Source organism: Octodon degus, unplaced genomic scaffold (genome assembly GCF_000260255.1).
Source record: "Octodon degus isolate 3935 unplaced genomic scaffold, OctDeg1.0 scaffold00012, whole genome shotgun sequence".
Lineage (NCBI taxonomy): Eukaryota > Metazoa > Chordata > Mammalia > Rodentia > Octodontidae > Octodon > Octodon degus.
This window is the reverse complement of record NW_004524588.1, coordinates 17,570,663-17,589,073: the sequence shown is the minus strand read 5'-3', so window position 1 is coordinate 17,589,073 and position 18,411 is coordinate 17,570,663. Positions and strand designations below refer to the sequence as shown.

At 40.9% G+C, this 18,411-nt stretch overlaps 1 protein-coding gene across 5 annotated transcripts in view; it reads left to right on the top strand.

Annotated features, from left to right (window-relative positions):
- Gria4 (glutamate ionotropic receptor AMPA type subunit 4) overlaps positions 1 to 18,411 on the top strand; it is a 391,757-nt gene that overhangs the window by 257,575 nt on the left and 115,771 nt on the right. For all 5 annotated transcript variants that reach the window (XM_023709510.1, XM_004626135.2, XM_004626136.2 and 2 more), the window contains exon 5: positions 6,615 to 6,799. In XM_023709510.1, coding sequence (XP_023565278.1) covers positions 6,615 to 6,799 — 185 coding nt within the window. The remainder of the gene's footprint in view (positions 1 to 6,614; positions 6,800 to 18,411) is intronic.

Below are 18,411 nucleotides of genomic sequence, written 5' to 3'. Positions count from 1 at the left end.
CTTCCTAACAACACACTGAACTATGAACTCATTGGTAGAGGAAGCTGACCCGCGGTCCACTCAGCTTCCACACGCGAGCTTTGGGGCCATTGAAGATGTGAAGTGTGATCAAGCGTCATGTGACTTGTGAATCCACTACCCCAGCCAAGTGCTGTACTGACTACAAGTACTAATGATTCGCTACGCATTCCTCCAGCCTCCTGCTCCTGTCACTTTGTCTTTCAGGGCAATCCCTTCTTCCTTGGCGTCGTCATTCAGCAAATTGCCTTCACTCCAAGGACCGTGTCAGTGTTCCCGGGCTCTCATGCCATGAACTCCTCTTGGGAGACATTGTTTCCCTGCTAACCCTTTCATTTCCAATGTACTGACGCATTGAGTAGCTTTGATACTCAAAATTATGTCTTCAGTACTTTAAAAGCTTGATTCAAAACCAATTGTTTGAATGCCTATTCATGTACAAATGTTATTATACTTATGAGGATACAAGGCTGAATTTTTATACATTTTAGGTAATTTTTTATTGTGTGACATAAAAAAAATTGTGGATTTTACGTAATATGATAGCCACTGTATGGGTAAAATAATAACTATAGAACTTATGGATATTTATTTTGATTAAGATATTAGTCTTTCAAGACTGTCTGACTTAATAAAAATAGATCGCCTTATATTGTAAAAAGACATTGATAAAGGTCCATGGCATAAACAGATAAAATGTTGAAGGGAAACTTGAGAAGAAATCTATACTCCTACAGAACATTCAGAGTCTCTAGAGAGATCTTTAGATCCCTATAGTACAGGAGAAGAGGGATTTCTCCAATCTGAATCAGAATTTATCATACTACTTTGGGTGACAAAGGAGGTGTCCATAAGAACTTTTTCATAAGAAGCCAACTGACATCTGCTATCGAACTAGAAAAGCAGGTTCCTCTTCTGGGTCCAGAAAACACAGAGGAGTGCAACTGAAAAGCCAAGCTGAATGGCACCAGAAGGACAAAGGGGGTTACGCCCTGATCCTCCTTTCTACCCCAGTCATAAGGCCAATTCATCCTATTCTTTTAATCTAGAGCCTGTTCTCCCTTCTCTGAATGAGCCCCAATCCAGCTCGCATTACCCCTCATCCATATTACTGCAGTACACCTTCCTAAATGGGTTTTCTCTTTCTTTGTGACCTATAGCACTTCAGTTATAATGGTGTCATTCTACATTGTCACTGTCTTCTGAATGTCCCAGAGAAGTCCAAATTCCTTAAAATGATACAGAGTCGGTCCCTCGCCTATGTCTCTCTCTAGGCTTAGAAACTTATTCTACAGACCTCACTGATTTTCCACCCGTATGCTCTGCTTCCAAATACACACAGAAAAATAGAGTTTTTGAAGTTCTTTTTTTTTTTTTTTAATGTATTTGGTACAGGGTTTCACTATGCAGCTCAGACTTGTAGTGATCCTCCCTTTTCATCCTCCCCAGCGCTGGGATTACAGGCATGTACCACCATGCCCAGTTTCAGTGGCCAGCAGAGCCCACCCAGAGTTCCTGGGCTGGCAAAGCATATGGCACTGAGGATCAAACCCAGGTCCTTGCAGTTGTGAGGCAGGTGCTCAGACTACTAAGCTGTCTCTCCAGCCCCCATAATTAGAATTTCTGAATATAAAGATCAATATAGTTGCTACGTAAACCAATGAACATGTGAATTAATGGACCTGGTCCTTCACAGTGCTGGGATAAAATTCTATGGTTATTACAAAAGACAATAGAATAACAATTGGGCCTTCTTGGGAGGAAGGGCTTACTGCCTTGAATCTGTAATGAATACTTGGTATGTGCCTTGTAAATCAAGACGGACCTCACTGACACCTGACTGAAAACTGATAAGCCCACACCAACGGTTAAGTCAAGATAATGGGTTTCCTTCAGTCTTCTGAAAGTCTGCATAGGTGATCGGGGAATAGCAGCCTGTTTCAGGAAGCCAGGTTCCCTGGATCCAGTCATTCATCATTCGTAGCCTTGATGTTAAGAGGTGCAGTTTACATTCAGGCAGCAAGATAAAAGGCATACTCCTGCAGTCTTTTGAGGAATAGCCCCTGAAGCTTTCACACAACGTACCAGCCAAAGCTTGCTCGCTGAGCAATGTCCCTCAGAATATGAAAGGAGAAAATGTATTTATTCTGGCTGTCTATATGACCAGGCTCAACTTTCACTGGTTTGAATGAAGGGGGGAATTACTAATGGAGAACAATTTGCAAGCTACTACAATATTTTGGCTTTAAAGAAATAAAGACTCAGATTCCTTTGTAAGCTATCATCTAGAAACAGTGCAGAATAGGGGTCAGGAGACAGCAAATTTACTGCCAGAAAGTATAAGGGGCCTTAGGGAAAATCGAGGCCCTAAAAGATCACCTCATTGCTTATTTCCCTATCCCTGTTATGCAGGCTGGTGTGGATAAATGCTGTAGTTGCAGCTGCAGATGTGGTGCGTGAGCTACGATACTGGTTCTTCCTTCTGTGTCCTGAGACCTTGGTCTACACTGCATCCTTTGAATGTGTCATAGAGACCTTGGTCTACACTGCCTCCTTTGAACGTGTCATTTCAATACTAAGCTGTGTTAGCAAGAAGCAAACGGAATGGTCACTAAATCCACCATAGCGCTCCAGTATGCTGACACTCAGTATAGCGAAGATAGCAGAGTCTTCTCTATATACATAACTCAGATCAGTATGCCACATGAAGATTTCCATATATTCATGTATTTTTTTTTCTCACATACTCTAGTTTTGAACCAGACAAGAGAAAATGATGATATAGTAGTAGATATCTGTGTAGCAATTTTTGAGACCAAGGAAGGCAGCTTTAGTTTGAGCAGATGAAAGCTGCAGCTCTCTTCCTCGGTTGCTTGTTCTTTCCAGGCTCAGCAGTGCCCCACAGGACTCAGTTTTCGCTTTCCCACATTAGCTCCATGCCCCGGATGTTCCTCTCTTCCATGTTAATCAGAACAGTGTATGCTTCACCTCCCGGCTTTGTTACCCTGCTAATATTTCTCCCTTGCTTTTGTAACTCTGCTCTTTCCATTTTCTCTTCAATTCCCCATTCCTCAGAAATAGAACTTCTATATTCAACTTTCCGTTTTCTGCTCATGTTGAGCATCCCTGTAACCTTTTCACTGAAGAATGCAGCAGACACTTTTCAGTCCTCATACACGTGAAATCTTTGTGGCCTGTGGACAACTCCTGCCATTGCAAAGTGGTCTCCTCCCCGGCCTGAGTTTCAGGTGCTTCTGTCCCTTCTGCTCTGTGTACAGAGTTGAATCCAATAAGTGCTGCAGAAAAAGAATGTCAGGTAAACAAGCCCCACTTGTATGGATTGCAGCAGCATCTCTGAGGTGCTAATCGTCCAGAAGAGGTCATTGTCCACAGATGACGTCAGAAATGCTGCTGTGTGAGCGGGCAGGAGCTTTGGATTGCTTGCCTTACTATAATTCTGGTTAACAGAATTGTAGTATCATTGTATAGTACAACATTAAAAAAATTTTTCATGTATACCCGATAGTATCCTTCGATAAATATAGAGAAGACTTTGGTTATTTATTGTAATCCAATAATCTGATCATGTTTATGATACACTCTCCATACTATTCTAAAGTACATTTTTATTCCTTTAAAGTTTTCATCGAGAGTATTGAGTATTTTGCGTAATAGCCAATTGCCTGTCAAGCTTTGCCATATAGTAAATTCTGTATAATGGCAGTAATCATGTCTTTATTTATTTGAATGTATCTTCTAGCCTTGTTTTTCAGTGAATTATATTGAATTATAACGTCAGCTGCCCACATAGAAGCAAGGTTTAAAACATTCTTTACCATACTGAATTCCTGCCAGCTCTATGATATTCACCTAAACCTGCAGCATTTACCTTTGATTAAAAATATTATGTCGCAGATTATTAATCATCAAGAGATATAAGTCATACCCAGGAGGAGAAATAATCACCTGAATTGCAATTTTCTAGTTTATATAACCACGAAGTTACATAATCATACATTCAAGAGCCACATTTTCTCCTAGTTGTAATATCTCCCCAGTTATGTAGGCAGGTAAATCAGACGCATACACCTGAGCAGCGGTGAATAAGGCAGCGTGGTAAATCAAGCGCAGCTGACAGAAGAGGATGCTTCGGCAAGGCCCTGAGACTGCAACTGTGTGTCCTTTACCCTGCACCAGGACTGCGCCATTTATTTCTGACTGCGATTCATGTGGCTTTTTAGGTAGCCAAATTTGTTTGACATTTAACAAAGATTGTGTTCTAGGCTCCTGTCTCTTCAATTCCAGCTTCCTGTGTGAGTCTGAGCAATCGGCTAATGAAATGCTGCACTTGAATTACGATTTTGTTTTAGTAGCATAAATCTGTCAATATTGTTCTGCAAGTGGGGACGTATATTTATTCCATCAGAAGGTGTATTCTGTACTCCTGTGAAGGTCGGGTCAGCAGGAGAATAGCAACGTGGGTGCCTGGTACTGATGGGACTGGCAGCCACAAGGTGCCCAAAACCCTAATCTCTAGAGATCAGAGCCAAGCCGTGGATTGATCCTATAGAGCCCAAAGACATTTCACAGTATATGGTCCTTCATTTGTCCTTTTAAAAACAATCAAACAAACAGATGTCCTAGAATTATTTTGCTGTGTTGGCATGTAAAAGGAGAAAAGTACACAGTAAGGTGCCAACCGGCATTTTAGTGGCCTTTTTAAGTCAAATGACACATTTGTGTATAAGAGTCCAAATGAAATAAAGAGAATCTGGCTTCAGTGAGCATCACTGTGCGGATCCCAAGGCCAGAACAAATGAGGGGTGAAGGCATCCGAGTGTTCTAAAGGGGTTCCTGCCTGCATTGTGCCTGTGACCTGCGTAGCAAGCAGAGAAAAGAGCCCCGACTTCCAGGCAGGTATGGGGGGGTGAGGAGTCTAGATTTAGGTATGATTTAAGAAGATAATTACTGGCATTCATTACAAAGGAAAGACTAACGGAAGCAGCAGATATACCAGAATAATTATAGAGTAATTAACATGCCCTCTCTCTGCCTCTTTGGGGATTTTTTTTTTTTCACTTAGATAAAAATGAATCCTGACTGCCACAGTATTCCACTTGGCAGAATATCAGGTAATTTATATTTCAAATATGATCTCCACACCAGATCCATCTGTCGATATTTATTACCTAAGCATCGCAAGGTTTGAAACTGACGCACAGAAAACATACCTCAAATCAAAATCTCCGAACCTGAGAAGCTCAAATGCCAATCATAAAACCAAATATGTTATCTTGGAAGTTGTGTATTCATTTTAATTACTTAGTTTCAATCTGCCTAGATCTCTTTCCTGATTCTACAACCTAGTGAGAAAGGACATGCAGGCAGTTACTACAGATTTAGCTCAAATACACATTAAACTTCCTTAAATAGGACTAGTATATTTTGTTTATACCAGTTATGCTATAAAATGAAAAACTACTGGCTTGCAGGCTTTGAGCCCAAGCAACCCTTATTTAAAGGCTATTTATAAAGTCAAAGGATCTTTTTTCTTTTCTTCTCTCACATTACAATTGAAAACTCAGAGCTGGAAAAAGCAGGGCAATATCAGGAGAGTGTCGGTATGAAGAGGTATTCTGAGTGCTGGGATTGCCCTCTCGCAGACTCCTTCCTTAACCCAGGGTCTCAGGCCCGGACAGCGTCTCTTCCACAGGCAGAGGGGTCTGGGCCAAGCACAGGACAGAGCCTGTCCTTTCTTTACCTAGTGGTCAGTCCCACCTCTGGCAAGCTCGCTTGCTCCTCAGCTTTCCAGCCTTAATTCAAACGGGTTCCCGTCTGTGCTATTGTTCCTTCTCCCATCCAGATGTAACTAATGCTTTCCTTGAGTCAACACCTCACCTTAAGTAATGGTCACTACGCTTTCCACAACTCAGTTGCTTTTGTCTATTTGAATGCCTTCTCCTCAGCCTTACGTTGGGCTCTCAGTGCCTTACCTAGCTGTTATTTAATTCACCTCAGGCCACACCATTCTTTCTCCAGCAAAGAAAGAAAGTGTTTGTGAAAAAACACCTTTCAAGTTTAGAACTGGCCGCGTCATCAATGAGGCTCTGACAATAGTGGGTCCTTAATCAATATCATTGAGCCATTTCTTCTCTTTCATAACAGAACCTGATCTATGATTGCCTCACTCAAGGGGAAATCAAAAGCCATTGTTCGAAGTGAATTCTGCCCAGGAAGTAAGACAACAGAAAGGGTTTCAGAATTGTTCTTTACTACGGGTGGTGGTAGACTTTGTTTTTAGTTTAGCTTATCGACAATGTGCCTAGGACAATAGGGTAAGCTCCAGTAGAGAGATTTTGAGAGCTTACATAAGCGATGGTTTGCTACTTCACTCAGTGGCTGAAGAGATTTTGTTACCCTGCATTTAAAAAAAAAAAGAAAGAAAGAACAAATGACTCTGAAATACTCAGTCAGATTTCTCAATTTCAAAGCAATCGGTATATATTTCAGAACATAAAAATATGGATGTAGGTTGCATAAGTGATTAAAGGGAAATCGAAGCATCTTTCTGATCACTCTGTCTCTCCCCCTAATAGGCTACTCAATACTTCAAGCAATCATGGAAAAGGCAGGACAGAATGGTTGGCATGTCAGTGCTATATGTGTGGAAAATTTTAATGACGTCAGCTACAGGCAACTTTTAGAAGAACTTGATAGAAGACAAGAAAAGAAGTTTGTAATAGATTGTGAGATAGAGAGGCTGCAAAACATACTGGAGCAGGTAAGTCCTCCATTTCACTCATTACTGGTCTATAGTTCACGTTACAGGCGCTGCCCTTTACCTGATGTGTCTGGATGGGTGTTTTCTTTCCACCTGTTAGATTTGAGTGTGATGTTTGAGCATTCGATCCGATTAACCTCCAGGACTCAATCATATTGTGTCAGCAGAGTCCATTTGGAATCTTGGTTCTCAGTGAATTTAAAAGCATCATTTCTCAGACAGCTGTAAACTACAGCCAAGCAAAGGACCCTGGGTGACACATCGAGAACTCTTGGACTTCTGTTTTCAGAAATATTAATTCTGAAGGCTAGGCTGTTCTCTCAAAGTATGAGACAGTTTCAAAATATGTGCCTTTCAGAAGTAGCTGTATAAGGAATAGAAATAGAAATTTGGAGAGCAATGAAATAGAAGAGAATCAAGCGGGATACTGGGCACAGCATCTTTCTTACTAGGTATTTTCAATAAATAATTTAGCCACCATGATAAAGCTGATTTTCAGCTGTCTTTACAAAGGAAATACCCTTTAATAAAGCTTTCAATAAATATTTATTGATTTGATTTAAAGTAGGCAAGAAGACATAAAACAGTTTTGTCATTGTGTTCAATGACGGGAAAATACCATCCAACAATAGTAACTTCTACCATCTCCCTGAACCTGCATATCACCATAAAGGTTTAAAGCTGCCTTCTGCCAGAAGTGTGGTGAATGTGCGCCATCTAGTGGTGTGCCAGACATCCGCTCATCCTTTTCTGCAAGTTGACTAGAGGATACAGTGATCTAATGTTGGATTTACTTGGTACATATGGTTATAGATTTTTTATTTGTAGTGAACCACTTGTCAGGCTTGAGATCGATTGATCAGAATTGCTTCAGTACCCAGTAATAAAACCCAAAGCCAAAATATGTTTCCGAAATTCTCCCCAATACCTACAGGCAGCGGACTAGGTATCTTAAGACTTCATAACTACATCTGAGCGTGTGTCGCAGTCACTCACTAATCACAAAGTGCGCAGCATCTCTCCAGTGGGAAGTGAGGCTGCACCACCAGAGCATTTACTGCCTGTTATTCTTTTGAGTAAGATAAAGCAAAAAATAAAAACTGCTACACTTGTTATTTTTGCAAATGTTAGTCGGAAGCCTACATGTCTCTCAGGTTTATTTCTGAGTGAGTGCAAACCAAATATGAAGCGTGTAGCTTTTAGGGATATAGAAACACTTTTAATGGGTAAGTACAGAACCTTGGAAGAAGGAAACTCTCCTCTTCCCTAAGTGATGCAGTTACTTGGTCGTCAAGGCCCGTTCTCCCCCCACACTCACCGTGCACGGAGAGTCTGAGTCCTCTGACCCTAACATCTGAAGCTTTGTAAATAACTCATGATAAATCCTGCAGCGCGGCCAGGTCTAAGTGCTGCCTGGGTTGCCAAGTTCCTGTCAGAGGTTGTACAAGGCTCAGAAAGACCCTCTACTCAGCATCCCTGCCTCAGGGACTGTGCCTGGGGCGAGCCACACAGTGCCCAGATCTTAGAGACTCATCACAGAGGCTTAGCTTGTTTCTAAGAAGAAAATCAGCATACTCGGGGGTGTGAGAAAACCTCTGAATAAGCTGTCAATGAGCTCCTGCGAGGGGCCTGGGGCTTCTTGTTTGGGGGGGCATTTTGAAAATATTTTAAAACTTCAAATTAAAATCATTTTCAAAACTTGGCTGAATTTTAAAAGCTTTTCTTCCTATCATGGCTTACAGGGGGTAACATCAATAATAATAGACTTATGTCCCTACAATCCCCTCTCAGGTAGACATCTCATAGTATAACAAGGCTCTACTGTACTGGGAGAAAATCACGTACTCCCGATGTCCTATAAAGCTTCCCTCCTCCTCAAGAAAGGCTTTTTTAAAATTCTGAACATGATTTTCATTACCTGTGTTTTAATTCCTCACAGCTCTAAGTGAAATCATTTTTAATACTCCTCTTTAAAGACTTTTTTATTTTATGAAAAAAAAGTCCCAACAAAAATTATGACAGAATAACAGTAGTTAATCCCCTGTGTATTGCTGTCTTCAAAGTAGTTACTTGTAGTATACGACCTAGACCAAAAAGATGCTTACAAAGAAGAAACAAACACATAATAGCAAAATGTCTTTGTGCATGAACTAAGATTATTCATTGTACTCTTGACTTGTCCAAACACAAGAGTTAATCCAGACTCTGAAGATTTGTGCATACTTGATTTTCAACAAGAGCCATGTGTTTCGAAAATCCTCTTTTGTAAGTTAACAACAGAAAGCAATTTCAGCAAATCAACCAAAGTGTCTTTCAGAAAGTATTTATTAGAGACCAGGAAGGGAAGAGAAGGGGTCAGGGAGAGCTGGGTCAGACCTCTGTCACCCGCAGAGGAGAAAAGCTCTGGAGTTTACACTCAGAGAATGGTTAGAGTTGACAATGTTATATCATGCAATTCAAAATAGGTAGAAGAGTCTTTTCAATGTCCTCATCACGAGGAAATAATAAATATTTGAGATGACAAAGGCCTAAATGCCCTGAATTAATCAAGACACTATCAACACGTGCCACAGTATCACTTGTACCCCATAATGATGCTTAGTTATTCCCTTGATTAAAATCACTCAAATGCATTTAAAAATTAAATAGTTAAATGCTAAGTGATCTACATCAGGGAAAATACTTTGAAAAAGTCATTCCTTTCTCAGAAGATGGTGAAATTAATACCATAGACACCAGGGGGTGTATTGTGAAGTTTCTAGAAGGATAGGCCTGCTTCGCATTGTGGTGGCAGGCTGTCAATAATTACGTCCTTGACATTTCAATTTGTATCAATTTGCAAAAATATAATAGAAAGCGCTCACACAACATTCTTTGAATATAATGGACAACTAGTGTCAGAGAGGCATTTCATCTTCTATATGTGTTTCCCAAAATATTTCATGCCATGAGCTAATTAATTCTTATCAATGTACTGCTGTTTTCAAAAGCAGTTAGCCATGTACTCATTCAGACATCTCAACACACGGGCATCAGGAGAGTAAATTAAATGTAGGCCTGAGGCGGCCTCTGCAGCTCCAGGAGGCTGCAGCCTGTGTACAAAGAGCCTGTGTACAAAGAGCTGAGTGTCGTCGGCGACGGCAGCTGAGCCTCAGACAGTCGCAGGCAGTCAGCTCTTTCAAACAAGGCCAAACAGCAAGCTGTAACCAATTAAACCACCCCCTGTCACTTCCGATTCTGTACACAAATGCTGCCCAACCAACTTGCAGTCTCAGAGATCACTGAGCCTGTTATGGTTCTGGGGCTTCTGAGGGGCCCAATTCTAGAATATTCCATTTTATTCATGGTCTGCAGGGTGTTCAGGTCTCACTACACAGATCAGACTCATAGTGATCCTCCTGTTTTCAGCCTCCCAAGCACTGGGATTACAGGCGCGCGCCTCCATGCCCAGTCTCCATCGCTGTCTCAGTGGGCCCTGGGGGTGGGGTCCGCATAAGATTGTGGTGCCACGGATCGAATCCCAGGCCCTGCACTCTACCTAAGCAGGCGCTTTATTCCACTGAGCTATTTGGCCGGCCCGTCAATTCTAGAATCTTAAAGCAGACTAAGATCTTTAAATGTATTGTAATTTTGTCTTTTGAACAAGTATTTAAAAATGTATTTTAAAGCATTTTGATATTTTACCCTAAATGGCAAGACTAAAAAAAAAAAAAAATGTACTTTATGTAAATAATACCCACTGAGCCTACAATAGAAATGTATCAACTGTAACCAAATTGTATTTTTGGCTTTCTAAATTTAATGGAAAAGAGGGCTGGGAATACAGCTCAACAGCATGAGCTCCTGCCTTGCAAGCGCAAGGTCCTGAGTTCTATCCCCAGTACTGCAGGAAGCCCAGGTACGCTGTGAGGGCCCTGTAATCGGGCATTGTGGTGCACACCTATAATCCCAGCACTGGAGAAGCTGAAACAGCAGGGCCACTATGAGTCCAAGCTCTGTAGTGACACCCTGTATCAAAAAAAAAAAAAAATGTTTCAATTAAATTTAAAAAGTAAATTTAATGGAAAAATGTGATTTATTCATCTGCATAAAGGAATTTAATAAAACCAAAATATTTATTAATTTTTATTGAATTTGTGATTATTGATAATCTCTACGGTTACTTAAAATAATCTTATGAGCTTCATTAAAAAATACTGCAAACTCTATTTTAGGTAGGATCTTTTATCCCACACAATTTTCTTCCTCTTAAAATGCATCAGTTTTGAAACTGGGCATGGTGGCGCGAGCCTGTAATCCCAGCTGTTGGGAGGCTGTCAACAGGCGGATCACTACGAGTCCAATCTGAGCAGTGAGATTCTGAACCCCCTGTAGACCCTTCCCTGAAATGCAAAAATAAATAAACCAATAGAAATGAAATGCATCAGTTATAGGGCCGGCAAGATGACTTCAGCAGGCTAAGTGCCTACTTTGTCAAGCACAGTGACTAGGGTTCAATTCCTGGCCCTGTAGCCACGCCGGCCCTGCTCCCACAGCGGACTGAGCTGGGGACGAGTCCAGGTGTGGTGGCAGATGCCTATAATCCCAGTGCTGAGGAAGCTGAAAACAGGAGGATCATTACAAGTCCAAGCTGTGTAGTGAGAACCTGTAGCAAATACATAAATGGAAAATAAATAATTTATAGTAGTCTAGTTCATATTTTATTTTATTTTATACTTATCTATTATTTTTAAATACTATTTGATGCTTGCAGAGTTGCTAGGGAGTCTACCTAACACCTTTTCAACTGGACAGTGAAATATTGGACTTTGACGCACCTGTTTAACCGGGCAGCCAAGTGCAATAACACACTTGACCGTAACTATCTTTCTGGAATCAAAAAGTCTGTGAGCTTGACCCGGTGGCCCATGACTCTAATCCTTACACTCTGGGAAGTTGAGGCAGGAGGATCACAAGTCTGAGCCCAGCTTGGGAAGCTTAGACATTTAAAGAGACTTAGCTCAAAATTCTAAAAAGAGCTGGGAATGTAGCTCAGGGGGAAAGCCTGGTTCAATCTCCAACACCACACACACACACACACACACACACACACACACACACCACCACCACCACCACCACCACCACCACCACCACCACCACCACTCTCACAAATCACTTGAAAAATAGCACTGAAGGCAAGGGAATGCTCGTACATGTCTCCCCACAGGAAATTGCACATATTAGAGTCCGGTTTTAGATTTTTGGTTAGTGTCAGTGAAACCCTCCTCTCAGGGGCCCCCAGCTCTGATCCTCTGGGACTGCTAACACAAATTATGAGCATTTCCAAAAAAAAGGGGGAGGATTTTTTTTTTTTACTGTCTGAGGGATGGATAAGAAATTTTCCACTGTTTATTTAAAAAATAAATGTCAATTCACTCCTTCTATTCTCTTAACTTTAAATAAGAAAATTGAGCTGAGATGATCTTAGAAGTCCCTACTTGCTCTAAAAATCAATAATGCTGTTTTCAGTGAAATTTCTCTGGTGTTGTGCTTGGTTGTTAAACAATATATTATTTTACCCAGGGGTTATGTTTTGAGAAAGAGGCAAAAAGCAAAACTTCACTCAGGTGACTTTTCTAGTATTCTTTATCCTTCAGTATTTGTTGGGTACCCACCACACACACATGTATATACACACACTCTTACATTTTGTGTCTGGGTGTTCCACAAAGTCTCTTGCACATAGATGGTGATTTATGGAGGTCACTGAATCTAGAGTTTGTGGTTGATTCACGGTTTACTGCTAAGTTAAGACTTCTGGTAGTTGGATCAGCCCACTGAACGGACTGACCCGAATCCCAGCAGTCTGGATGAAATAAAAGGAGCAGAAAGAGCCTTGTCCCCAATGCCTCATCTTGTCATTTTTGTTGTCTTCCTGTGTGATACACTGTTGCCCCTCTGCTATGTTCCACTCTGCGTTGGAGCCAGCAGATTATGCACTGCGGTCTCCACAAACTGTAAGCGAACTAAACCTTTCCTTCCTTAACTTTGGGCATCAGGTACTTCGACACATACACACACATGTGCACTATGTGTTAAGTAAAACAGACAGGCTTTCTACTCTGACTAGTAAGTCTTAGTTAAGATGGAAGTCAAAACTGTTTGCTGAAAATGTTATCTTTTTTAGAAATACACTGCATAGCAAGTAAATAAGGATCTACTGCCTCAGGGATTTTGCTACAATTATTATAAATAATTGGTGAAGTCAGAGGCATTAGATAGAAAACTAGGACTGGATTGACCCCAGGACACATGATGGATGTATCCCAGGTATCGAACTAAATATCAGAATAACATGATAATGATTGAACTTATAGTACAAAACAAGAGAAAATGATTCTGCAATTGGCTGACAGATGCCTCAAACTGCTTCCCGATCACAGATCTCAGATTTAATTGGCAGCCCTTCCAACGATATTGCCACTTTCACTGTGTGAAAAGGAATATCAGGGTCCAACTAGACATAGTGTGAATCTCAGATAATTGGCAAAACTAGTGACCGACACTGTTTGCAAATTAATAAAAAGCATGCCTCAAAGCCATAATTGACATCTCTGATGTTTATTGAATTGCCAGAGGAAACCAATAACCCTACCTCGGGAGTAGACCAATTAGAAAGAGAAGAACATTCCTCTCAAGCCTACATGTGATCATTAGCACCTGAGACGTGAGTCGTGAACTTGGTTGCAATTCACTTATTCTAAGCCCAAGGTGCCTCCCTGTCTAGCACTGTCTATGGGACATTGTAGGTCTTGGGTAGACTTTCTGACAAATTGTCAAACACATGACAACACTAACTAGAGGTATTTTATCCCCAGAGTCCGGATTTAAAAATTTTGGTGCATTTCTGTTTTTAAGAGAATAAAAGGTAATTTTATAAGCCATTACCAAAAAATTAGAAGCGATACAGAATTTCACTGAACAAGATGATAGCAATTAATTCTTATACTTCTCAAACACTAGGAATTGTACCAAATCAATCTAAATTTCAATCTTTCCTGCTTTCATTGCCCAAAAGACACTAAATGAAGGATTTTTAAAAATTTTTAAGTTTGCCTCTGCATCCCATAACTGGTTGAATCATTTTCATTACTGGCTAATGCATATCTGGCCAAATGTTTCACATCAAAACCAGCCAAAGAAATCTCAAATATAAAAAATATGAAACTGTGAGAGCTAGAATAGATGAAAAGAAAGCGCAAAGAGAAAGCAACCGTCGCAGCAGAGACATGGAGGAATCACTCTGGGAGAGGCCTGACAACCGGGGACCACAGCTTTGATCATGGGTGTCGCCTAGGCAAGGAGTAAGTAGCACACAGGCTGGCAGCAGGAATGAGTCCCCTGTGGTAGGCGAGACGACTGGGAACCCAGCGTCACCTCTGTTCATTCGGCAGCTACGTGCTGGGCGTTGGTCTAGGCACTGCAGGACCACGCAGAGAAAAGCAAAACGTGGTCCCTGCAAAGAATGCTCTCACTCAGGGAGGAGAACCAAAGCACAGATAAATAATTGTAGAACCATGTGACAACTACAGATGCAGATATATGACAAAATGTATCAAGTCCCCAGAGACTGAATGGCTCAGTCTAGTCAAACAAGTCTAGAGTGTTTCATGGGAAAAAAAAAAAAATTAAAAATGCATTGCTTTTACCTAGGTACTGAAAAAGATAGGGAGAGGCCAGAACAGGAACAAAAGAAAACTGTAAAGGGAAAATCTGAAAACATTTAGAAACTAGCGAGTAATTCCAGATGAGCAAAACTGGGTGAAGGGCAAAAGCGGAAGCCGAAATACACATTCGTGCAGGGTGAAATTCTGAAGGCTGAAGGGAGCGAAAACATACACTCCTTAAGCTGCACGAATTTAGTTAATTTTCTTCTTGACACATTCTCTCTCCCAGGGCAGAGTCTACCATTTGCCAGTCTAGTCCTCAGTAGCTTGCAAAGGCACAAGTTGTGATTGATAAGGAGAGGAAAGCGTGGAGGTGCCTCGCTTGCAGATGTGAGCAGCAGGCCCTGCTTTCATGCAAGGCAAGACCCAGCGGTACTATTCGCGTTTCCGAAAGGAACACTCAGTTACTTGGGAAGCTTTCTTTGCTAGAATCTCACCCAGCAACAATCACGCAAGCCCTATCCTTCAGTACGTTGTATATGCTGGATAAACAAGTTTCACTTCCACGTATTAAAGTAATAAGGAGTGAGATGCCACAGGAACCAACCTCACTCCCACAGAAATCATGATCGCAGAAGCTCATAGTGGATTCCTGCCCTGCAGCACAGGCAGCGCTGGCAGCTGTGACCTCACTAGAAAGCTCCTTTTTCGTATCAAGCTTTGTTCAGGCAGGATCTGCAGCAAAATCTGAAAAAAAAAAAAAACTGAAAGAGACATGAAGTTATGCTAAGAAGGGGAATTTTCTTCTTTAATCTTCCTTTACGACTGCATTTGTTTGAATCTGCAGATCCCTTGTCATGCACTGCGCTTCTTCTTTTCATAGACAAAAGAAACACTTCCACGTTCTCAGTTAGGCTAGTGCAAATGGCGTGGGCAGGGTTGCAGAGGGGTCGTGATTGTCTCCCGGAATCATCAGCCTGGTTGCAGTTACGCTGCATTTTCTTACAAGGTGTTTTAGAAAACAATATATGTGGAAAAGTAAAGGGAACAAATAGTCGGTTTCCTCAAGGAAGAAGAAAAGTCTGATTGTCAGGATGCAGGTGCTTTTGCCTTAGGAACATTATAGCTTCGAGGATTTGGTTAGGTCAGTATAAATTCATGTGGCTGCAAGAACAATTATTAGAATACTTTGCATTATTTTTTTCCCTGTATTTTAAGGAAGGCTCTACAGGGCGTTCAGGGTCTTACTACTAGATAGGACTCATAGTGCTCCGCCTGTTTACAGCCTCCCGAGAGCTGGGATTACAGGCGCGCACCACCACGCCCAGCCTTAATTACAGTCTCAGTGCACCCCGGTGGAGGGGTTGGCAGGGCAGGTCTAGGGATTGAACCCCCGGCCCCTGGACCTGCTTGCAGGTCCTTAATCTGCTGAGCTATTTGGCCAGACCTTGCATTGTTGTTTTTGACACAAAAAACCAAAAGTGCAATTCTTGGTCCATTTGAGGGCACTTTGCTGATGCTTGTAAACATCATAAATATAACTATGCTCTAATAAATTATAGAGTTTTCTATTGTACAGCTCTGTAAAAAAGTGTGCTACCTGCCAGTAAACAAGTGATGCATCTTTTTAATCTCTTTGATTTAGTTAGATAGGTAATGATACAAATTCATTCTTAATCTTCCCCTTATGATTAAGCACTCAATTGATGACTGCTTCTATATAAACTGTCTAATTTTGTGTCAAATTTAAGATTAGATGAAAAGAAATGAAACTAGTATTATATCAGACAGACAGACAGACAGACAGAAAGAAAGAACAAAATAAGAATTTCATAATCATGGGGAAATGGAAAAAGAAAGCTGAAGAGCGGGCCACATAGCTCAGCAGATTAAAGTGCCTGCTTAGGCAGATGCAGGGATCAGGGGCTAAAGCCTCCAGCCTGGAGTGCCCGTGCTGCATGTGGGGCATGCTGAGTCAGGGACTGAGATGGGGCGTGGTGGTGCTTGCCTATAATCCCAGCTCTTAGGAGGCTAAAAGGGAGGAGGATCACTACCAGTCAGATCTCAGTAGTGAGACTGTGTGGACCCCGTACTAAATACATTTTTCCATAATTTTATTGATAAACAAATAGCAAAGAGACAGTTTCAAATCAAATTGGTAGGACAGTTTCAATAATTAACACATTGCATACATTCTTCCTAGTGGTTAATTGCTGTACAAGATGTGGACATGATATCCTATTTACAAACACTATTAAAACAAATCCCTCTATTCATTAAGAGAATGTAACTATATATCTATCCTAACCATTTTGAATACACAGATACAAAATGGACATTCATTGGTATCCCCCCTTTTTTTTTCTTAAGTTCCATTAATTGAATATTATAGGTGTGTTAACTCAGCAAAATATTCTAAAAGAGTCCACTAGCCCATAATAGTATTGGGTCTTCCGCTTCAAAGGCAGTGTCAGAAACTGTTGACCTGAGTCCCCTGCAGCTCAACATAACACCATGGCTTTACTTCTTATACTTCGTTTTTATACATTTCTGCAGGATGGTTAAGACCAAGGTAAAGCAGGACCTATACAACAAGAGTTGTAGCTTTTGGATCTGATAAGGTCAGTGAAATCCCCTCAGGATTTATCCTGAGATCCTGTACCTCAGATTGTAGAACCTTTGACAGTGTCAGCCATGTGGATGAGTCACGGCCATTGGTTGGCCAATGTGCTCTCTGTGAAAGCCTGAGAGAAAGTTTTCTCTCCAAGTGACTCTCCTTAGGCACACTCTACATCATCGATCACTTTGCTCTTTGGCCCCATAATCTCCTTGATCAGAAAATTTGGGACACTACTGAGTTACATGACATTACAGTACAAGTTCTCATATGTCCTGAGTCTTAATTTACCTTAGAAGGCTAGGGCCAAAATGTTGGCTTTTCTTGCGGCCCTCCTTTTTCTCTAATTTTGGTCTGCAAACTTAGGTTGTTAACCACTCAGAAGACAAGCTTATTGTTATTAGCATACAACATGGGCTGTTAAGCTTACCCTCACTATCTGTCTGAATATCAAACATTTTAGGCAGAACATGGAACAGGTATTTTTCATCAAGTATTGATATGTTGAACTTTAAGTCCCTACAGAATATGATGAAAAAACATTTTAGCATTACAATATATTTTTTAAAATAAGCATAAAGAATTATATACTTCTTATGTTTACACATGAGTCCAAAAATCTCACCATATACAACCTTGAAGCAGGACAGTGCCACAATATTCCTTTTCCTGTCTCTTGCTTTCATTCACCACCCCTTTCTTATTCAACAACCATCTACCCAAGAGACATCATAGCAGCAACTGGCATGTCATGACAAGCAGCTGATATTCAGAAGACCAGAATGACAGGCACTCCAAGCATGAAACTATTATTACAGATTACCATCTTCAGTGCAGTGGCTTAGTTCACAGGTATCAGTATATATAGTTAGTCAAGCTGAGAATCTTTCCAATTAACTGCTAGATTCAAAAATCTTCTGAAGATTCTCAGTATCATTGCCTTGCTCATCCTCTACATATAACTGTATGACTTGTCACTGTCATGTTTCCTAGCTCTTCCCCTTTCCCTCTCTTAATTAGTTAGTCCTCAAGTTCCTGCTTTCCTTTTACTTGTGTTATACCTCTCTATTTGTATTGCTTCTTTTGATTTCTTATACTAAAGAAACTATATGATATTTACAAATGTATGTCTGGTTTATTTCACTTATGAGTATATCTTCAAGTGGCATCCACTTCAAAATGAAGGCTTCGAGTTTATCATTATTTATAGCTGAGAAATACTTCATTGTGTAAAAATACCACATCTTCTTCAACCACTCCTCAGGTGATGGGCATCTTGGTTGCTTCCAAGATTTGGCTATCACAAATTGTGCTGCTATAAACATAGGCACACATATATCCCTATGATA